The sequence below is a fragment of the Melitaea cinxia genome, chromosome 14 (assembly GCF_905220565.1).
Source record: "Melitaea cinxia chromosome 14, ilMelCinx1.1, whole genome shotgun sequence".
NCBI classification, from domain to species: Eukaryota; Metazoa; Arthropoda; class Insecta; order Lepidoptera; family Nymphalidae; genus Melitaea; species Melitaea cinxia.
Window position 1 is genome coordinate 14,570,225 of NC_059407.1, and position 20,778 is coordinate 14,591,002.

Genomic DNA, 20,778 nt, shown 5'->3' on the forward strand with positions numbered 1-20,778 from the left:
ACCATTAACATTATAAAACTTGTGACATAAGCCCGTGTGAAGTGTAGTCAACTCGGAATATCTAACGTTCGAATAAAATGTAAAAAAAGATTCAGATTTTTATATGTAGAATATAAAAAATACGATTTTCCAATATTTTGGTTATTGTGGTTGAAATTTAAGAACTGTTTGTTGATCCTCCTATAGACATTCTAACAGTCAATACGAAAGATATAGGTATATAGGTACTCATGTTCCCATTTTTGGCCATTTTGATTTTCTTTTAGAATTGAAGGTCTATACAAAATTATTTCTAGGTCTACAGCTAAATTTTTGCATTATCGGACTATAAGCGACACAATTTGGAAATATTAAATTTGTGTTCATTCAATTATCCAAAAACTATGACATTTTCATTAATAAACTGAGTCTTCAAACAAGGCAGAGATCAGTTTGTTAATAAGTTACCTACTTATAAACTACTGGTTCTTAAATCTATAATTATTTTTTATATTAAAAATACATTAATGTTGTTGATAAATTATTTTCAGACAACCTACATGTATCCAAGCAGCTATGGCGAAGACGCCAACGATGGCGCCTTCGATTTCACAGAAAAGAGTATACGAAGGGGATTTATTCGAAAGGTTAGTAATATTATTTTATAGAAACATATTTTATATAATAAACTCTATACGATTGCTGTAAATTAATAATATTTGTCTTATAAAAATAGAAGATGGCTTACGATGTTTAAAAATATAGTCAGACATAGTAATTGACAATTGTTATGTTCTCAATTTAAAATAAATTCACTGAGGTAGGGCACAGCAGGAATTTCCTGCTCAAAATATGGAGCAGCCCGACTGGGGTAGTACCTCGACCTTACAAAAGATCACAGCAAAATAATACTGTTTTCAAGCAGTATTGTGTTCCTGTTGGTGAGTAAGGTGACCAGAGCTCCTGGGGGGGTTGGGAATTGGGTCGGCAACGCGCTTGCGATGCTTCTGGTGTTGCAGGTGTCTATAAGCTACGGTAATCGCTTACCATCAGGTGAGTTCTTGTCGCCCTAGTGACACGCTTGTTTGTCGACCTAGTGACATTAAAAAAAAAAACTAAATATAGTATAGACATACTGGACTGTTCTGTGCGAATTTCTGGCTATTGGTATTCCCTATAATAAAATCCCACTAACAATTTTGCAATTGTCTAATATAAGTTTAAAGTGTTCATTAAAAAGAAATTAATAAATAAAGCGTATTATCCGGTGCAGGATTATATAGATGATAAAGGTGTGTGGACTTAGCGACGCTGTATTTCATGCAAAATATTACTAATTTTATACTAAAACACAATTTATAAATTAATTCAAAAGGGTAACTCCGGAGTTTCTTACTGATTCTTCTTGCAGAATCTGCATTCCAAATCGGTGGTAGCTTGACTTTTGAAAATAATAATCACTTTAAAAGTTCCCTGGTATCGAAACATCATGTGATGACGTGACTCAGAGTCTGTTTGGGGTACCAAAAAACAAAGAAAAATATATTATACAATTTTTCAATCTTCTGGTGAGAGAAAGGCCGTAAGAAGATAAATAATAAAAAGAGGTTCTCTAGAAATTTTAATTTTTTGTCTCCAGGTCTACGCGATTCTCATGTGTCAACTGCTGGTCACCCTGGGTGTCATTGCTCTGTTCCTTTTCCACGAACCCACAAAAATTTTTGTTAGAAATAATACATATCTCTTGTAAGTATATATCTATACATATAATAAAATGGTAGGAAAGTCAAAACTGTATATTGAATATTTTTTTTAAAGAATACTTAAGGTGTGATCTACAATCGATACCAAAGCCAAAAATATAGTTTTTAGAATTTTTGTCTGTTTGCCTGTTTGTCTGTTTGTCTGCATGTATGTCCGGGATAAACTCAAAAAGTACCGCATGGATTTACTTCAAATTTGGCATGAATATTATTAAGAAGTCGGGTCAACATATAGGCTACAAATTATCACGCTATCACCTACGGGGAACGAGCAGTGAACCTTTATTTCTTCAACGCATTCTGTACCAACGTGTAATCTAACGACGCATATTTGAATGTTGTTATTATGTTATAACCATGCTATAAGCTAGCTTCACACTATAAATAAAGACATTCTGTAGTATATTTAGTATCAGCATTGCACCCGTGCGAAGCCGGGGCGGGTTGCTAGTATATATATATTTTCTAATTTCTAGAAATTCTTATCATTTAAATAATCCATATTACCTACTTAAAAATTGGACTATACTGATTAGATTCCATAAAACTGAAGTATGTTTAACGAAATGAACGAGGATATTTCTTACTGTTTTCCATTTAAACTTAGTCTGAAGAAATTGAAATAACAGGCTAAAACATTTGCTCTACCAAAACTTCCACGGGTTCGAGACATACCTGGATAAAATTACGGATCATAGCTTGCTAGCAGGATGTTTATGTGACTTTTAGTTCTTTCAATGGGCAGTTATTGGCTTTCTTGGTATTATGGTTTACATTTTTAATATCCTAATTGTGATCGTTATCACAACGATCGTAGTGTGGATTATAATAAAAGCAATAATCTTGAAACAATTTTCTGTAAAATATTGTGTAATTGTATGGTCTTCTAGCGACCTTCGAACATCGCTTTGGTCTAGTGGTCCGTGCACAATGTGAGCTCACATACCGGCGATTGCGGATTCGATTTCCGCTCGGAATGGAGATTTGTATTTGTACAAATATTTCTTTCCGTATTCGGTTCGGTTTTCGGTCTTTTTGGATCTCCCCACCGTGCCCCGGACAGCACGTTAAGCAATCAGTCCCGGTTGTTATCATAGCCACCTGATAACTATCGTTCCTTTTTACTAGTTAGTTCGAGTTAGTCCCCTACCTTAGTTGTGAATATCCGCCAACCCAAAGTGGAACAGAGTAGTGGATTAAGCTGCGATACTTCTCCTGTATGGAAAAAGAAGCCTTTGTCCAGCAGTGGGATGGTACAGAGTGACTCGTCGACCTTTGTATGAACAAATAAATAAATACCACAAAATACGTTAAGAAAAAAAGGAAAATTTGGTCGTTTTATCATTTCTGGCAGTTGGGTGGCATTCATCATTTTGTTCGTGTGTTTGATTGCCATGGCGTGTTGCCCGGATGTACGGCGACAGACGCCGATGAACTTCATATTCCTGTTCATCTTCACGTGCGCGCAGAGCTTCCTTCTGGGTGTCACTAGCAGCGTCTACGATGTATCTGAAGTGAGTACCATTATATACAAATATGTCTAAATACTTAACTACTAAGCTAACTGCCTTATTTCCCACATGAAATGAAATTAAAACATTTATTTCATCTCATTTCATGTGGGAAATAAGGCATTACATTGGAGCAAACCTTATTATATCTCTTTTCTTTTATAGCATTACTCGAATATGGACACGAGCATTTCAGAGTTTTTTTAAATATTTTGTGTTTAACAGGTAATGATGGCCATCGGTATAACAGCCGCAGTATGTCTCGGTCTGACACTCTTCGCTTTCCAAACCAAATTTGACTTCACAGTCATGGGCGGAGCGCTTGTAGCTTTTACAATGGTCCTACTTGTATTCGGTGAGTATTATTAAATGTTATCCGCTTAATTGCAATAAAGCTGCTTGGTGGAAATCTTATGCCATTCTCTTTCATAGAGAACATTTTTCGAAGAGCTATTTATTATCTGTAACACTATAGGACCTTTTAAAATACTGGTTATGTCTGGCACACTAAAGAGGTTTATCGACAAATACCATTTACCATTAACCGACTTCGTGCGTTTTATGTATGTTCAGGGATAACTTCGTTGTTTATGAACTGATTTTGATAATTCTTTTTTTTTTTTTTGTTTAAAATGAGATATCCCAAGTGTGGTACCATGATTAGAAAACCAGGATCTGATGATGGAAACCTAGAGAAATCGAGGTAAACTCGAAAATCGTAGTGACGACTAGTGCGTTTGTTAATTTTTTTCGTCTACTTAGGTACGTTGTATTATTATCGATGTAATTGAGGTCGGTTTATATATATATATACACTACATATTTTTATCATAGTAACTATTGTAAATCACATAATAAAGTTTAGTCATAAAATTCTTTGAAATATTTTATCTGTATTTTATCTTTATGAGATATGATTCATTATTTATTCATTAATTTACATCATACATAGGATATTACATAAAATGACGTTGTTTAGTTGGCTATGGCTTTAAATGGCTACAATATTGTTAGAATACGAAGGTAAATTTCGCACTTGAGAATAAAATTGTAATAGCTCAGGTGGGGAATCGGCCGGTTGCGATCAACCGATTTTTTTTTTCTGATTGCATTCGTTATTTTTTTTTTAAATAGCTAGTTCATAGTTTTTATTATTATGTCGGTAAAATCGAAAAATACTATTCACATTTTGTAATAATTCGTATTTAAATATAATTTCCAAAACACACGATTTACTAAAAATACCGAGCTAAGCTCGGTCACCCAGGTACTTATTTATTGTCTCGACTCAAATTGACAGACTAACCAAAATATTTCTTTGCAGGTATTCTGGCTATCATATTCCGCAACAACATAGTAAATATCGTGTATGCCGCCTTAGGAGCATTTATTTTCTCCCTCTATCTTGTGTACGATACACAATTGATGATGGGAGGCAAGCATAAGTACAGCATTTCACCGGAGGAGTACATTTTCGCGGCTCTGAATTTGTACTTGGATATCGTCAACATCTTCTTATTTATTCTCACAATTATAGGAAATAGATAGGTAATTTAACACACCTTCGAGCTGTCAGTGCGTTTGACAGTGACGTGACAGTTGTCATCGATTAACCATTATCGTTTTTATCGTCATTTCAAATGAGACTCAACATTTAATGCTAAGATTTTTCGACCAGCCCGTTGGCGCAGTTTGTAGTGACCCTGCTTTCTGTTCTGCGTGTTGCGGGTTCGATTCCCGCCTGAGTCTGGGTGTGATATTTGTATTTATATATTTATATATATAGTATTTCTATGTTTATCGAAAAAAAATATGTATCTAAACCAGTCGGCTGTTACCTACAACGCAGCATTAATTTGCTTTCTTTAGGAACAGAGGACAATGTGTGTATGTTGTAGATATTTATTTGTAGATATTTATGACTTTTCAAATGTGTATAAAACTTTAACAATCAATAAAAGCACATGCTACGACCTAATAGGCACGATGTAATATTGTGTCTGGATTGCTGAAATATGCACAACAAAAACATAAACACCCAACTTGGACTGTTGGTATAATAATAACAATAATTAAATAGTTTTTAATTTGCTCAATGTAGTTTACATTGCCTAGAAGCCCTGCGGCCCGTGCTAGCTTAGATAAGACATGAAAACATAAAATAGCTCCACGCTTAGATAATTAAAAGAATATACAGTCCGCGACAAAACTAGCACATTACATATTTTTCATTACAACTCCAAATAAGAATATTTTTCTTAACTTGTTGACTTTACTATTTAAGACTGTTAGTCAAGACCCACACAATTATTATTTTTATCGAGAATGCTATTAAAACTGTTTGGGTAAGCTAACATGTGCTGTGTACTCAAATGATAAATAATTTAAGTGTTGAACAACTTAAAAAATTCTATCCAAAATGATTGGAAAACCTTCGACCACGAAATTCCGAATTACCGAAGAAGCTCATTGAAGTGGTAAAAAAAGAGGAAGACGTTCTCATTACTAAAACAAAAAATCAAAAATATCGATGTTTTTTAAACAAAAAACATCGATATTGAAAGTAAAGATTAAGAGCGCTATAATTTTGTCTCGCCGTCCGAGCGGCATTGGAGCGGCATGATCTTACTCGGAACCTATTGGTTGATAATAGATGACTTTTCTTTTCTTTATATATAACTAGGTCGGCAAACAAACATACAGGCCACCTTATGGTGAACTAACGGCTAAACGGTTACCGTGCTTATAAACGCCTGCAACAACAGAAGCATCGCAAACGTATTGCCGCCCCTACCCCCAATTCTCCCCAGGAGCTCTCTAATCTTTGCATGAATGCCTTGACTAACACTCCTTAAAGGTAAAGTCAAAAAGTTAAACTAATATTCTTAATAGGAGTTTTAATGAAAAATGTGTAGTGAGATAAATTTCTGTCGAGAACCGTATAGGTATATCTGGTATATATACTTGTCTAGCTGATCCATTTTCGCAAATAGAAAATGACGTTAAGCAAATGTTGACATGGGTTTTTATTTATTGTTTTAAGAGTTTTGTGCTTTATTTACAATGAATAAATGAGATTTTCAATGTTTATTCTCTATTAAATTAATAGGTATCTAAGAATCGCTTCATAGTAGTTAATTTTTATCTTTTTACTTTTTTATTTTTGTCACTCATTAAGTGGTACTCTCTTTACATACCTATATCTAATGACATTATCTATATAAATAAAAATGAATCTTGCTAAGCGCATAACTCGATAATGGCTCGACCAATTCAGATAATTTCTTTTTTTTGTATGTTCCTTAAGGCCCACGGAAGGGTTTAACATAAAAAAAAATACCATTAACTTTTGACAGAACGAAGTCTGTCCGGACAGCTAGTTTATAATAGATTTTAGATTTAACTAATGTAACGCTATATAATAAATAATTAAATTTATTTTCTGTGTTATTTTTCTTTGTATCCTCTTAAGTATTAAGCAATGTATTATATTGTTTTCATATTAGCAAAATTTAATATAACATATATTATAATTATAATTTTTTATTCCCTATATAATATATATTATATAGGTAATAAAAAATTATTAGTATTACAAAATAAAGCACTAATAACATTATTTTTTCTTATATTACTAGGGTGTAAACAAGCCAATGGTCCACCTGACGGTAAACGGTTACGGTAGCCAATGGAGCCCCGATCCTCTCCAATAGCTCTGGTCACCTTACTTACCACAGGAACAGAACGCTACTTGAGAGCAGTTTTAGTTGGCTGTGATCTTCTGTAAAGTTGAGGAACTTACTCAGACGAGCTGCTCCAGATTTTGACCAGGATATATTGCTGTACCCTAATTAAATAAAATAACAAATATGTAAACGAAACGTCCTTTGAAATATCCTCTTATTTTCGGACAAAATAGATCAAAATCAAAAACAGCTTTATTCAAATAGGCTCCAAGAGCACATTCGAATCGTCATTTTACAAATTAAAACTTTAAAAATAAATTATCATTTTTGTAAAAGTAAAGCTACCACCGATTCGGAATGTAGATTCTGCAGAGAAGAATCTGCAAGAAACTCCGCAGTTACTCTTTTGAAAAATAATATATAACTGTGTTTTAGTACAAAATTAGTAACATGTTGCATAAAATACAGCGTCACTAAGTCCACACATCTTTATCAACTATGTTATCCTGCACCGAATAATAAGCTTTACCTATTATTATTATTTTAATAAAAACTTTAAATTTATGTTGAGACAATTCCAAAATTGTTTGTGGGATTTTATTATACATGCGAATACCATGACCCAGAAAGGAATTTAATAAAATAATCGTGAACGCGTCAATTAATTATAACTAAATAACCATTTTCACTTTCATCCCTTCTTCAATAGTAACAAAAATGAAAAGCAGTATGGTGTTACAGTATGATCAGAATCAGTATAAAATAGGCAGCATTAATATCCAGTTTCAAAATTCTATCTGTCTCTGAATTTTCCTACCTGAGATAGAACTTTGACGTTAACTTCATACAAATCGTGTCAAAAATCTATCGCTAGTAAGCAAAACTAGAAATTACCGAAAACGGCCGAATATGTAGATTTGTGACAATAATTGTGTTTGCTCGCAAACGAAAAAAAAACCGACTTCAATTACATCGACGAGTAATACAACGTAGATCGACGCAAAAATAGTCAAGTAACTACGCGTTATCAAAGATTACTCAAAAAGTAGTCATCAGATCTCAATAAAATTTATATGTGACCACATGACAAACATCAGGTATCGATTAAATTAAAAATTATCAAAATCGGTACACCCAGTAAAAAGCTATTGCGGATTTTCAAGAGTTTCCCTCGATTTCTCTGGGATCCCATCATCAGATCCTGGTTTTCTTATCATGGTACTAAACTAGGGATATCTCCGTTCCAACAAAAAAAGAATTATCAAAATCGGTACATCCAGTAGAAAGTTATGCCGTATAATACAACGTAGGTCGACGAAAAAAGCGTCAAGTAAAAACGCATTATTAGATATAACTCGAAAAGTAGTTGTTAGATCTCAAATAAATTTAAATGGGACCAATTGGCACACACCACCTTTCGATTAAAATAAAATTTGTCGAAATCGGTCCACACGGTCAAAAGTTCTGATGTAACATACATAAAAAAAAAAAAAAAATACAGTCGAATTGAGAACCTCCTCCTTTTTTGGAAGTCGGTTAAAAAATACACTTGACATAACACACTTCAAAGTTCGTTGAGGAGACCCACAAGGTCGTTCTCTCAGATTAGTAACAAATATTTGAACACTTACAAATATGACTTGTAAATGACAAATTCAGTAAAAAAAGGTGTGTATGTATATACTTATGTACACACGTAAGAACTTTATACTTCATTTCCTAGCTAACTTTTCGTTGCTAACTTCTTCTTCGTTGACTAGCTAACTTCAGGGTGTCGGTTTTTTTCATTGAGATATATGTACTAGTACGTCAATGGTTTTTTTTGCGACGGTGTGCGCGCGAATCTTAAAAATTTACTCTCATAATTTTTCCCTAACGTGCCAAAAGAAGTATTACTTCAAAAATGTAAAAAAAATTTCATAAACATACTACGTAATTACGCTATTAAGATTCAGTCCATAACTCTATTAAGTATACGTTGATTTGTAACGTAACTAATAGGTTTTATATGTTTACATATCTCTAATTTATTAAAATAAAATGAAATCAAAAATGTCTGACTGTTTATATTGTTTTATTTTCAAAGAAATTAAAATTAAAAAATTAAAAACAAAATACATTTTTTGTCATTTATATAATCTAGTAAATAATAAGGATGAAAACAGAATAAAGTAATATAGATTTATAATACAAAATTATTTGACACAAATAACACGAAGAAATTGCATGTTTTAGTCATGAGTATTAGGTAGATATGCAGATAAGCAATATAAACCTGAACAACAATGTATAAAATACAAAATCACATTAATATCACTAGACGTCAACGACTTATCGCCCGGCGCCCGCAGCTATCGTTTCGCTCGGCTTACCAAAATGACTTGTTGTTTTATAACCGCATTCATTTTTATAATATTATTAGTGTTTTTATTGAGAAAGAAAGATCCAGATGCAATATTCGGAATATACTCTGTGCCGGGGAAATGGTATTACTTAAAATATGTAGTGTTTTCGTGTCTTTATTATTATAGAAAGGTAAGTTTGTATAAATTATAAGTTTCTTTGTTTTGTTTGCATATATATCACTTAAGCCTATCGCAATCCACTGTTGGACATAGGCCTCCCAAAGTTTGCGCCAGATATCTCGATTTCCCACAATCGTCATCCAGCCTACACCGGCGGGCCGGAGGACGTCCCATGTTTGCATGTAATAAACGATAATCGTGTTTTAAATATAATAAACTAATTGTCAACTATAATATGATTAAATAAATCAATAAATAAATGAGCGCTTCATAAGCAACGGCCCCCAAAAAGAAAGAGATCAGGAAATCAGGAAAGAATTAATTAGAATACACAAGCCCAGACCACGACAAATATCTGTCGTTAGCGGGGATCGAGCCCGGAACCGCCAGTACAACAGCCAGTGCTGTGACAATTATGTCAAGCTATATCAATATTAGGTGCTGTGTGGCTACGGCACTAAAGAATTTAGCCACCCCCCCTCTTCCCGTGGGTGTCGTAAGAGGCGACTAAGGGATAACAAGGTTCCACAACCACCTTGGAACTTAAGAAGCCGAACGATGGCGGGATAACCATCCAATATAGGCTGTACTGTATATCAATATTAGTTTCGTACAGTATTATAATTATAATTCTATAGCCATGCCAATGGTTTAAATTATAATAACAACACGAGACAAATGTTTCTGTAAGCCATATATCTTTGTTCTGGTCAGTGCATTTTGTCCTAGTTTTGGTCTCGCGTTCAGACCACCGAGACAGAATTATTATTTTTTTACTTTGAAGCAGTTATTTATTTATGAACTTCTGTAAAAAGTGCAGAATAAACATTACATACATCATCATCATCATTCCAGCCTATTGCAGTCCACTGCTGGACATAGGCCTCCACAAATTCGCGCCAAAAATGCATGAACTCATGTGTGTTGCCCATAGTCACCACGCTAGGCAGGCGGGTTGGTAACCGCAGGGCTGGCTTTGTCGCACCTAAGACGCTACTGCCCGTCTTCGGCTTGTGTGTTTCAAAACCAGCGGTTAGATGGTTATCCCGCCATCGGTCAGCTTCTTAAGTTCCAACAACATTACATACATAATACATATATATTCCTCTCGTGGTTCTTCGTTCTTTTTTAAGTAGGTATAATTACCAGTTTACCGTCAAGGGCTTCGCTCACATGGACTATATTATTTTGACTTTTTCGTTTTATCGTGTTAAAATATAACTTAAATATGTCACTTCCTCAGTAATAGCGTAGCATTCTACTTGTGAAAGAATTGTCAAAATCGAAAAGATTGTTGTTGAAATTATCCATCAACAAACAACTAAAAAGTCACAACTCTTATCATCTCATCTGATCAGCTGCTCTCTATTGTAAAATTGTTTAGAAGTCCTCATCAATTCAACATAAGGACACGCCTGCTATATTGCTAACTATTTAGGACTCTCCTGCACGTTTTCTAATCATTCGTTTTCACTTCTGCAGAATTTTCTATCTCTTCTATTCTCTGTAGAGAATTTTTGTAGTTTTACATTTAATAAATCTTTTAAAAATCAATTTCAAACATACTCTTATCTCTGAAAGATTCTAACCACGATAATGTTATCGCAACCTGTTATAAGATTAACACATGTTACTATATGACTGTTGCGTAGCGGTAAAAGTATTCATTAGATAATCTAATTGGTTATTGCTTAAATAATATTCGAATATATTAATAATCTCGGTTGTAGTATTATTATAAGAATCAAGTCACTTATATGAACAAAACAAGAAAGATGATAAAGAATAAACTGTAATTTTATAGATTATTTGTAACTAGCTGTTCTCGCGACTTCCTCCGCGTGGAATTTAACAATAAAGTTATTGTTCAGTTCGCAGACCTATAAAATAAATAAATTTCTAAAATAAAAGTAGCCTAAGTTACTCCTTACTAGATCAGCTATCTGCCAGTGAAAGTCCCGTCAAAATCGGCCCAGTTGTTTCAGAGATTATAGACAGACAGACAGACAAAAATTGTGAAAAATTTTACTTTGGTATATGTACCGTGTTTACATCCATATGTTTTGAGTAAAAAGCGATTATTTTAATATTACAAACTGACACTACAATTTTATTTATTTGTATAGATAATCTTTTACAAAAAATATAATACATACGCGACTCTAGCCCAGTAGTTGAAAAACAGAAAGAAAAAAAGAAATACATTTATTCGGGACATTCACACACGCAGACACACAAAAGAAAATACAGTTATATAGAAATAATAATAAATAATAAGTCAATAGATATAGAAAAAAAAAACGAAGTAAAAAAATTATAAGGACAGTAATATAGTCTGCAAAAAAAATCAACTTCATCAAAAAATAAGTTATAAAAATTGTTTAAATCAAATTTTCCAAAAATTTATGAAAAAAAAAAACGAATAAACAAGAAATGTGAATATAATTGTATATCCAAAAAATACCGCCTGCAGCTAAGTACTATGCCTCAAAAAGGTTTATCACTCAGCTTTAATTGGCTTTTATAAAGACAAAAACCAACGCTGATTTTCACCCCTAGTTGCGCTCTGAGTGCCTAGTGCGAGTCTGTGGTACGAGTTTTGTTTAATCCGACTCGCAATAACGAGCGTAAATTTTAACTTCATTTTGTATGGGAAATTCGGGATTTCAACCTAGTTCTCGTGTTTGCCGCTAGATGACTCTGTGGCGCAACCCGCTTCCGCCGCCCGCTACGCTAGTGGAGTTTAGACCACGCAGCGAAATCACGTCGGGGTCACCAGTATGGTTACACATTGTGCATCACATATATTTAGCGAAGAAAGAACTACACGGAGCGGTCGAAGAGTGAAGATAACAGAATTCTATCGACCGTAGTTACGGTCTGGCCAGGGGGAATGTGTGGCGCAACCCGCTTCCGCCGCCCGCTACGCTAGTGGAGTTTAGACCACGCAGCGAAATCACGTCGGGGTCACCAGTATGGTTACACATTGTGCATCACATATATATAACCATAACTCTGTATCAATTGTATCGTATACTATTCTTTATCGTCTAGGCTGCACTGTTTAAATTCCCATGCAAAATAATCTTCACGTATAAACGCGTTTCTGTCATGTTTCTGTGAATAAAACTCGCACTAGGCACTCTGTTGTCGAAAAGGAAAGGGCAGTGAAAAACGTGTGGCTCAAAATTCAAACATTTATTCATCAATGCATACGCTTCGGCGGCGCCTCCTAATACCCGGCGTCCGGTTGCACTGAACCCTATGGGTAAAGCCGCCTCTGCCGGTGTACTTACTCCAAATCTTGTAAATTTTATATAAAACCTGAATATGACACCTACACTTTTCGTACACCAATATAATTTACAAGACATGGCATTCAAAACTACCAACTGATATCATTTGCAACGGTCAGCTCTATAAGGGGTTGTCCTTTAATCACGTGAGGCTCGAGGGGGTGGGGGGTATCACAACTTATTACAAGTGGGGAGACGGGGTGGAAACTACAACATACAAATCGCTTATACTTCTTAATATGTTTAAATATTTATCACAGTACTCTAAGAAGAACAATGGCGCTGGTACGGACGGACAAGCGGGGCAAGGAGTCAAAGCTATCACAAATATATCAGAAATGGACAGAGCTCAACCCCTGAGTGACCATGCTAAGGTAATATTATAATAACTTCTTTATTATGTTTGTAAGAATATAAAAATATTATAAAGTTCAAGAGTACGCGGTCGAACGTGCTAATCTTAGGATCTACTACTTCTTATGATAAATCATTATTGTGTTAGATAGACCGTTTATCAAAAAAGGCTATATTACACAACATCACATATTGTTGCATTCAAAAGTAGTAAAAACAGCGAAAATTTATACTTACCTTTTTATAGCAAGATTATTTGGATGGTATGAAAATTACCATACAAATAATGTCCTGGGCAACAGTTATTATAAATTAAATATTGTAATAGGTTAAATAGTTAAATAAAATAAAACATAAAGGTAACTTAACATTATCCAAAGGCATTTGATGCGGTCTTCTTCATATCAGCGATTAAGGAGGAAGGCGATAAAGGAGTTTACGTGATTTCCGGCTGTGAACGACGACCGATGGGAATGTGCAATGGATTATTTTACATAGGGGTAATTATGTTTTATTTCATATTTCTACTTACCACATATTCCTGGACGTATATACTTAGACATTTAAAGCTTCCTCTGTATCCTTTACAGTATCTATATTTCGCCTTAGTGCGTAATTTTAAATACTAACGTTATAACTTGACGAACTTTCTGGTATTTTGGTGCGTGTGCCATGTAAGCGCCTAAAAACCGGCGGTTTCCGTCCGGGTGTCTCGTCCTTGTGCGTCTCCCCATCGTGCCAGGGACAGTAGGTACGTTAAGCTGTTGGTTCCAGTTATTATCACAGACATATGATAGCGATAGTTACCCGTAGTGGAGAATATACTCGCTAAACTGCAGAGGAGCCGTGTTGGATGTTACAAGCTGATCCCAAAAAAAATAATTTGAATTTAATTGAAAAAATTTAATATCAACTGAATTCGCGTAGTATGTTACCTATTCTTTGTATAACTAAATACATATTTTTAATGCACATATATCCTTGATAAGAGTATTTACTCATTTTTTACACTTTCCGATTTACTTTGATAATTTATATTTCTGACTAGCTGTGCCCGCGACCTCGTACGCGTGGAATTTAAAAATAAAGTTATTGTTCAGTTCGCAAAGTTATAAAACAAATACATTTCTAAAATAAAAGTAGCCTAAGTTACTCCTTATTACATCAGCTATCTGCCAGTGAAAGTCCCGTCAAAATCGTTCCTGCCGTTTCAGAAATTAGCCGGAACAAACAGACAGGCTGACAGGCAGACAGACAGACAAAAATTGTGAAAATGTTATTTTGATATATGTACCGTGTATATGTATATGCATTAAGTAAAAACGGGTATTTTAATATTGCAAACAGACACTCCAATTTTATTTATTTGTATAGATAATAATTTAATACAAGTAAAAACACCTATTTTTTTAAACATATCAGTCTAAGGATAGGTACTTAAGCATCAATTTTAGATGGGCAACTTAAGTTTTGTTTCTCTCGAATCTATGCAAATTTCACTAATTATCGAAATATTTTGACAAACTTATTTGACCAGAATAACATTTTAGTTGCCAGGTAAAGGTCTCCTCTGCAGTAAGAAGATACCAGATACGGTACTATTCGGTGCACAAATCGGTGAATTTGGAGCCGAAGGGATAATGATGACTCCTGTAGAACCAATGAAGAAGTGGACTGTTTCCTATAAAGGGCCGATGTGGTATATATCTATAGACAAAATAGGGGCCATCCATAAATTACGTCACATAAGTTTCACGATATCAGGAACCCCCCCCCCCCAGCTAGTGTGACGTCACATATTTTGCAATTTTACTCCTACAAATTCTCATTTTTTAAATGAAAACATCAGTTTCGACAGTATTTTTATTTCCATTTTACTAACATTTAGATATTTTACATTTTGAAACGTAACGTCACAAAACCCTATTATCACACAATGTCACACTTCGTCGATCAAGAGGTAACCTACCCCCACTTAACGTGTGACATAATTTATGGATGACCCTTCAAGTTCATACTTCCAATCGATTACCAAAAGTAGTTTTAGTCAAATTTTTTAATACATATGAGTCTAATTAATGTACGGCTAAAAATGAAATATATTATAATAAACTAAATGACCCGGCGAACTTCATACCGTCATTTTTTGGAAACTTATCGTTTTTTTTAGTCTTCCACACACCTTTTGTCAACAAACATGAACACAAAAAAAGTCTTCGATCTGGTGCACGGTTGTACGTACACTTCATCATACATACATTTTGGAGTTTATTTTTATTGATATACACATATGGATAGATACAAACTTAGTAAATTTTCAGGTATCAAAACAATCCAAACAAGGTGGTAGACGTCGAATTCAATGGCGAGTGGAACGCAACGAGCAATTACTTCGACTACGACTCCGACCTGCACCCGCCAGCCGTCATCCGGTCCATCGCTAGAGAAAAGTGGAGCAGAGAATACTTTAAAGGACTTAAGACGTAATATTACTTTTTTTCAATTACCTTGAATTACATATCACTATGGCAACATGTTCCTTGATATCTCTGATTAATTATGACTTCTGTTCTGTACCAGTTATTTTGATTTATCCTAGTGTTGTAGTCGTAGTCGTCAAAGTAATACTGTATTAGTGGGAAGTTCTATACCTTATACCTTCGTATGTTTGTTTTCAAAAACGTAGCTTAACGTTACGCTGAAATTATTCTGAAAAACACGAAAAATGTATGATTATTATTGAGAAACAGGATCTTACTATGTCGCAATGCGTACTCCATTCTCAACACACTTAAAATTATTTCTGTTTTGGTTTTTGAAGTCTTGAACTTGACGTTAAATTAGTTAATCTTAATCAAGAAATAGTTATATATATATACTTAATGAAGTAAATTAATTAATTAAAAAATTTATATATTTCAGATTTTTACATTCATATAATATCAGTTTGTTAGTTACAATATTTTATTATAACACTGGTGTAACAGTCTGGTGTAGGCGCCCAAAACACCGACGATTTGAGAGTTCCATTCACGCACGGGATGGATACTTGTGAATTTGTACGAATATCTCTTTCCGGTTTGAATGTGTGTTCTTGTGGGTCTCCCAACCGTGCCTCGGAGAGTACGCTAAGCCGTCGGTTCCGGTTGTTATCATAAATATCTGATAGCGATCGTTAGTCGTTAGGGAACATATCCGTCAACCCGCGTTGGAGCAGCGTGATGGATTAAGTTGCGATCCATCTTCTACATCGAGAACCATTTCCTACCCCAGAATTATTGCCTATGCCCAGCAGTGGGATGTTATAGGCTGAATTATCATCATCAGTATAAATTGTGTTAGTTATGTTGTTATTTACTACATTAAGTTAGTATATTTTTATATAACTACGTCAGTGATATATCTTTAGTTTTTAACAAATTGTCTTTGTATCATTTAGAGCACATCAATCTCATTACGAACAATTCGGCGCAATGAAATGTAAATTCAGGATAGCAGACGAAACATTTGAGTACACGCTGCCATCGTTCAGAGACCACAGTTTTGGTAAGTCAAACTTAACCAAATTTTTCGCAATATTGCTTTACAATGAATCACATAGTATGTACATGTTTCAAAACTTGCGGGAAGACAAAATGTTTTCATATAATATCAAACGTTTCTGAAAGCAAATTATCTTAAAGTTACGTTGTGGAGGCTGTATATATGTATTATTATTATTATAATAAATATCCAAATTCCTTAAGTAATAGTTGTCTTGGCCAAGAAAATAATGAATTAAATTGAGATCCATTACGTAGTAATTTTTAAATAAATCTATTAGTAATACGTATTTAATTAGACTGCCTATCACTTTCAGCCAAGGCTATAGATTGTACATAGTATTATTATCTGAATATATATTTCACTTTTTGTTTTAGGTCAGGCGCGTGATTGGACCCTAATGCATAGATATGCATTCCACCATATCTTCTTAGAGGACGGAACTAGTATCAGCGTTGGTGTTATTTGTCAGCCATGCACTGCCACCAGGTGAAACAACTACACACGTTAATACTGATCCATTCCTTTCATTTTACAAAAGCAGTGCATGCGATTTTACTCGCGATAAAATGAGGAAAAATATTGCCTATAGCCTTCCTCTTTCTTCCTCGAAATTTTTCGATTTTAACCAATAGTATCTGAGATTAGAGCGCTGAAACAAACAAACTTTTCAGCTTTATTATATTAGTATACAAATCATTCAACATTTATTTTATGATTCATATACTCAATCACAGCGGAAAAATAACATTATGACTTTCGAATCTTAAGCGATAGGTACCTGCTCCAAACTCCGATTATTTTTCTGGAGGACGAAACATGAGCTAACTATAAGATGTATTACAAGATAAATGAAACATTAAACTATCTAAAATTTGCAGTAGAAGAGAAATACGAAATATAATATGCCTGAAAAATGGCTTTAAATGTGTTTCTATATATGGCTTAAAAACATTAAATTAATTTCAGTATGGAAGCAGGGGTAGTGGGTCTACCCAACGGTGATGTTTTGCCAATTAAGTGGGTCGACCTGAAGTTGTACCAGCACGGCGAGGGCGGCTCCGCACCACGAGACTATGCCTTCAGAATACAAGCCGGCGACGAAGTGTACACAATACAGGTATGCTCGCGTAAATGTTTGTAATTGAGAAAATATTTAATTTTGACCAATATTCTTATTACGGTATAACATAAAATATGTTGTTTATATCTAGAGGAGGATTAGGGCAGTATCTTAAAATTAGAGAAGATGACAGCTAAATAGACCGGAAAACCGGGATGTCTGGCGCGAACTTGGGGAGGCCTATGTCCAGTAGTGGACTGCAATAAGCTGAACTGACAGCTAAATAATACTGCTCTCAAGTAAAGTTATGTTCCTGTTGTGAGTAAGGTAGCCAGAGCTTTTGGGATAGTTCATATGGGTACAACTTAATATCAGGCAGAACAAACGCTTATTACTTACTCTAGTGGCATACCATATAAGCTGGCTGTTGGGCTCGCAGGCTCGATTCTCGCACATGACAAATGTACGAACAAACTGAGAATTTTGTGTTCTAGGAAATTGTGCTTGTCTTGTTTATGACATAGAATTGATATTCTACAAGAGGACTTAGTGTAAGGCGTTAGTTTATTTATTCAAATACTATGTATTATTAAAAAATTTGTTCTTTTTTAGGTTTTGGTGGAATACGAGTCTATTCATTACGTTTCTCAAGATTGGGACGCTAGGATGGTAGAACGGTTTTGCAAATTCATTGTAAACGGCGTGCCCGGACGAGGTGTGTCTGAGTTTCACTACCGACACAAGGACGGCAGACCGGAGTCTGTGGCTAAGAACGACCCAGAATGGTTTAGGAAGATGTGTCATAAAATATAAATGCTATTGAATATATTAAAGCGTGTTTTATTTAAGCTTAAATTACAAACTATACAAAAGCCCAGGTTCTCTAAATATTTTGTATAAAATAGAAACTTCTAAATACCTTCTCATTTAAAACCCTCAAAGACGCAGGTAGATACATCTACATACATACAAAACAGATATCCACAAAAGAAACACAAGAAAAGAAACACATAAAAAATATGTATTATTCATGGTAGTAATAGATAATGAAACACCTTTATAGAAACCTAATTTGCAGTATTTACCCTAACCTAACTATTATATATAACCTAAATATTATTTGTAATTGTTTCTACCCTATCCTTTTTAAAATTCTGAATACACCCATGTGCCATGTAGTTCTTATTAATAAATATTTTGACAAAAACCGCTATTATTAATTATTTAGATGAATTTTATATGATATTATATAAAAAGATATTTTTATGAAAAAAAAGTACGTTGAGTACTCATTGCTCACGTAAGTGAATTATGAGAATGTATTATGTAATTATCTACTTAACGTTTCGATGGCTCCTAAGTATACTGAGTCAACTAACAACTTTTGACTATTTCATTATTTTAAGATATTAATAACATTTACTTCATTTCCTATCTACCTATGTAACAAAAAAATAAAGTTATTAGAAGTAGAGTTGACTCAGTATACTTAGGAGCCATCGGTTTGATCCTTACCTTAGACCTGCATTTCCTGTTTGATAAAAGATTACATAAACGGTAACCAAGAATTAAAAATAGTGTGTAAACTTTGGAAAACAAATAACAACATTTTATAAAGACTAATAAAGTCATATACCTAATATATTATTTTGTAAAACGTTGTTTTTAAAATATTTATGAAGTGTGAAATTTAATTAAAATTAAAGTCAACCCTTCCTAATGTCAAATTCTTCCACATAAGACTAAAATTTAGTAATTAAATTTTATCAATGAAATAATATTTGAAAAGACTCATTAAAAGTGTTATCCTCTAGACCTCTACAAGTTTTAAAAATTGTATCTACCTAGTCATCACAATAACCAACAAAAATTAAATTATTATCCAATTAGGCGAATTCGTCCGGAAGTATGTTGGTACACGTACATAAATTTCGGTGATTAACTTTTTACACACACCTAGGTACATAAATATTCCTGTAAATACAATGTTTTTAAGTTTACAGCAGTCAAAATATTTCCCACAATTATATAAGCAATGTTAATCGAATAACCACTGAAAACGACCATGACAAAAGCCTTGCAGTTTTACAGTTGACTCTTCCCATTTTACAGTTGACCGTTACACTACTGTTTTTATTTAAGATCATTATTGAATTGTTCCTGCATAGTCTTCATTGGATAGTGGTCACCTATTTCATAAACTATGGCCTTGATTGGTCGGTCAGGAGCTGTCCTTTCGCTGCCTCAATTATATCGCTAATCGAATTGACTGACTGCGGACTACGAATGAGATAATTGCACACACGCATCCCATAATATATATTGGGTGATGTCAACTTACAATAGAGAATAAATAAATAAAATTACATATTAAATATAACGCATGAAAAAAATGTTGTAGGCTGTACGAAAATTCCGTCAATAAAGTGAATAAAATTGGAAAATAATTGTTTGTTTTCAAGCAAAAAAAAAAAAAACTAGAGTGGGTGCTGAAGACCGCACGGCAGAAGTGAAAAAGTCATTGGTAATCGCAATTAAGCAATAACGCAATAAGCCCCGAGTTCACCCGACCAAGCCTTTCACCGTTCAACAACGAAGAGCAGTTGTCTGTATCTTTCTCGCTCGGGTACACTCGGCGGTCCCGAGTTCACCCGAGCGAGCCTTTCACCTCAGAGCGTGACAGATCAGCCTAACTTACTACTTACGAAATAATGTGTGTGCGGTGCGCCAAAAAATATCGTCAACGTCGGTATTTGAAATCAATTAAGTACGCAGATTAGGGAAAATTCGAAGAGTACTCGTCAATCTTTCTAAAATTTAAATGAGATTACATGAAAAAAAAATTCGAATATAAAATAATAATATAAAATATAAAATGGGAGCACCAGTTAAAAGTTATGAGACAGCACACAAAAAAAAAATACAAAACACAGTCGAAAGGAGAAACGAATAACTGTGTTTAAAGTACAGATATAATCCCAACAGAAAGCTTTTGTGAAATAACTGTTAATACTTGAAGACTTCGCGTGTAGCCCTTAGCTAAAAATAATCGCGTTTT

At 34.1% G+C, this 20,778-nt stretch overlaps 2 protein-coding genes across 2 annotated transcripts; both read left to right on the forward strand.

The window, feature by feature from the left end:
* The first annotated feature begins 533 nt into the window (after window positions 1-533).
* LOC123659429 (protein lifeguard 1) lies at window positions 534-4,801 on the forward strand. Its single transcript, XM_045594645.1, has 5 exons — window positions 534-626; window positions 1,619-1,725; window positions 3,097-3,256; window positions 3,479-3,608; window positions 4,578-4,801. Exons 1-5 carry the CDS (start codon window positions 540-542, stop codon window positions 4,799-4,801), a joined length of 708 nt encoding a protein of 235 aa, XP_045450601.1. The 5' UTR covers window positions 534-539.
* Window positions 4,802-6,734: 1,933 nt separating this feature from the next.
* LOC123659795 lies at window positions 6,735-18,549 on the forward strand. Its single transcript, XM_045594968.1, has 10 exons — window positions 6,735-6,762; window positions 9,347-9,474; window positions 13,021-13,134; window positions 13,495-13,614; window positions 14,665-14,813; window positions 15,436-15,597; window positions 16,554-16,660; window positions 17,035-17,146; window positions 17,627-17,777; window positions 18,333-18,549. Exons 1-10 carry the CDS (start codon window positions 6,735-6,737, stop codon window positions 18,531-18,533), a joined length of 1,272 nt encoding a protein of 423 aa, XP_045450924.1. The 3' UTR covers window positions 18,534-18,549.
* The last annotated feature ends 2,229 nt before the right edge of the window (window positions 18,550-20,778 follow it).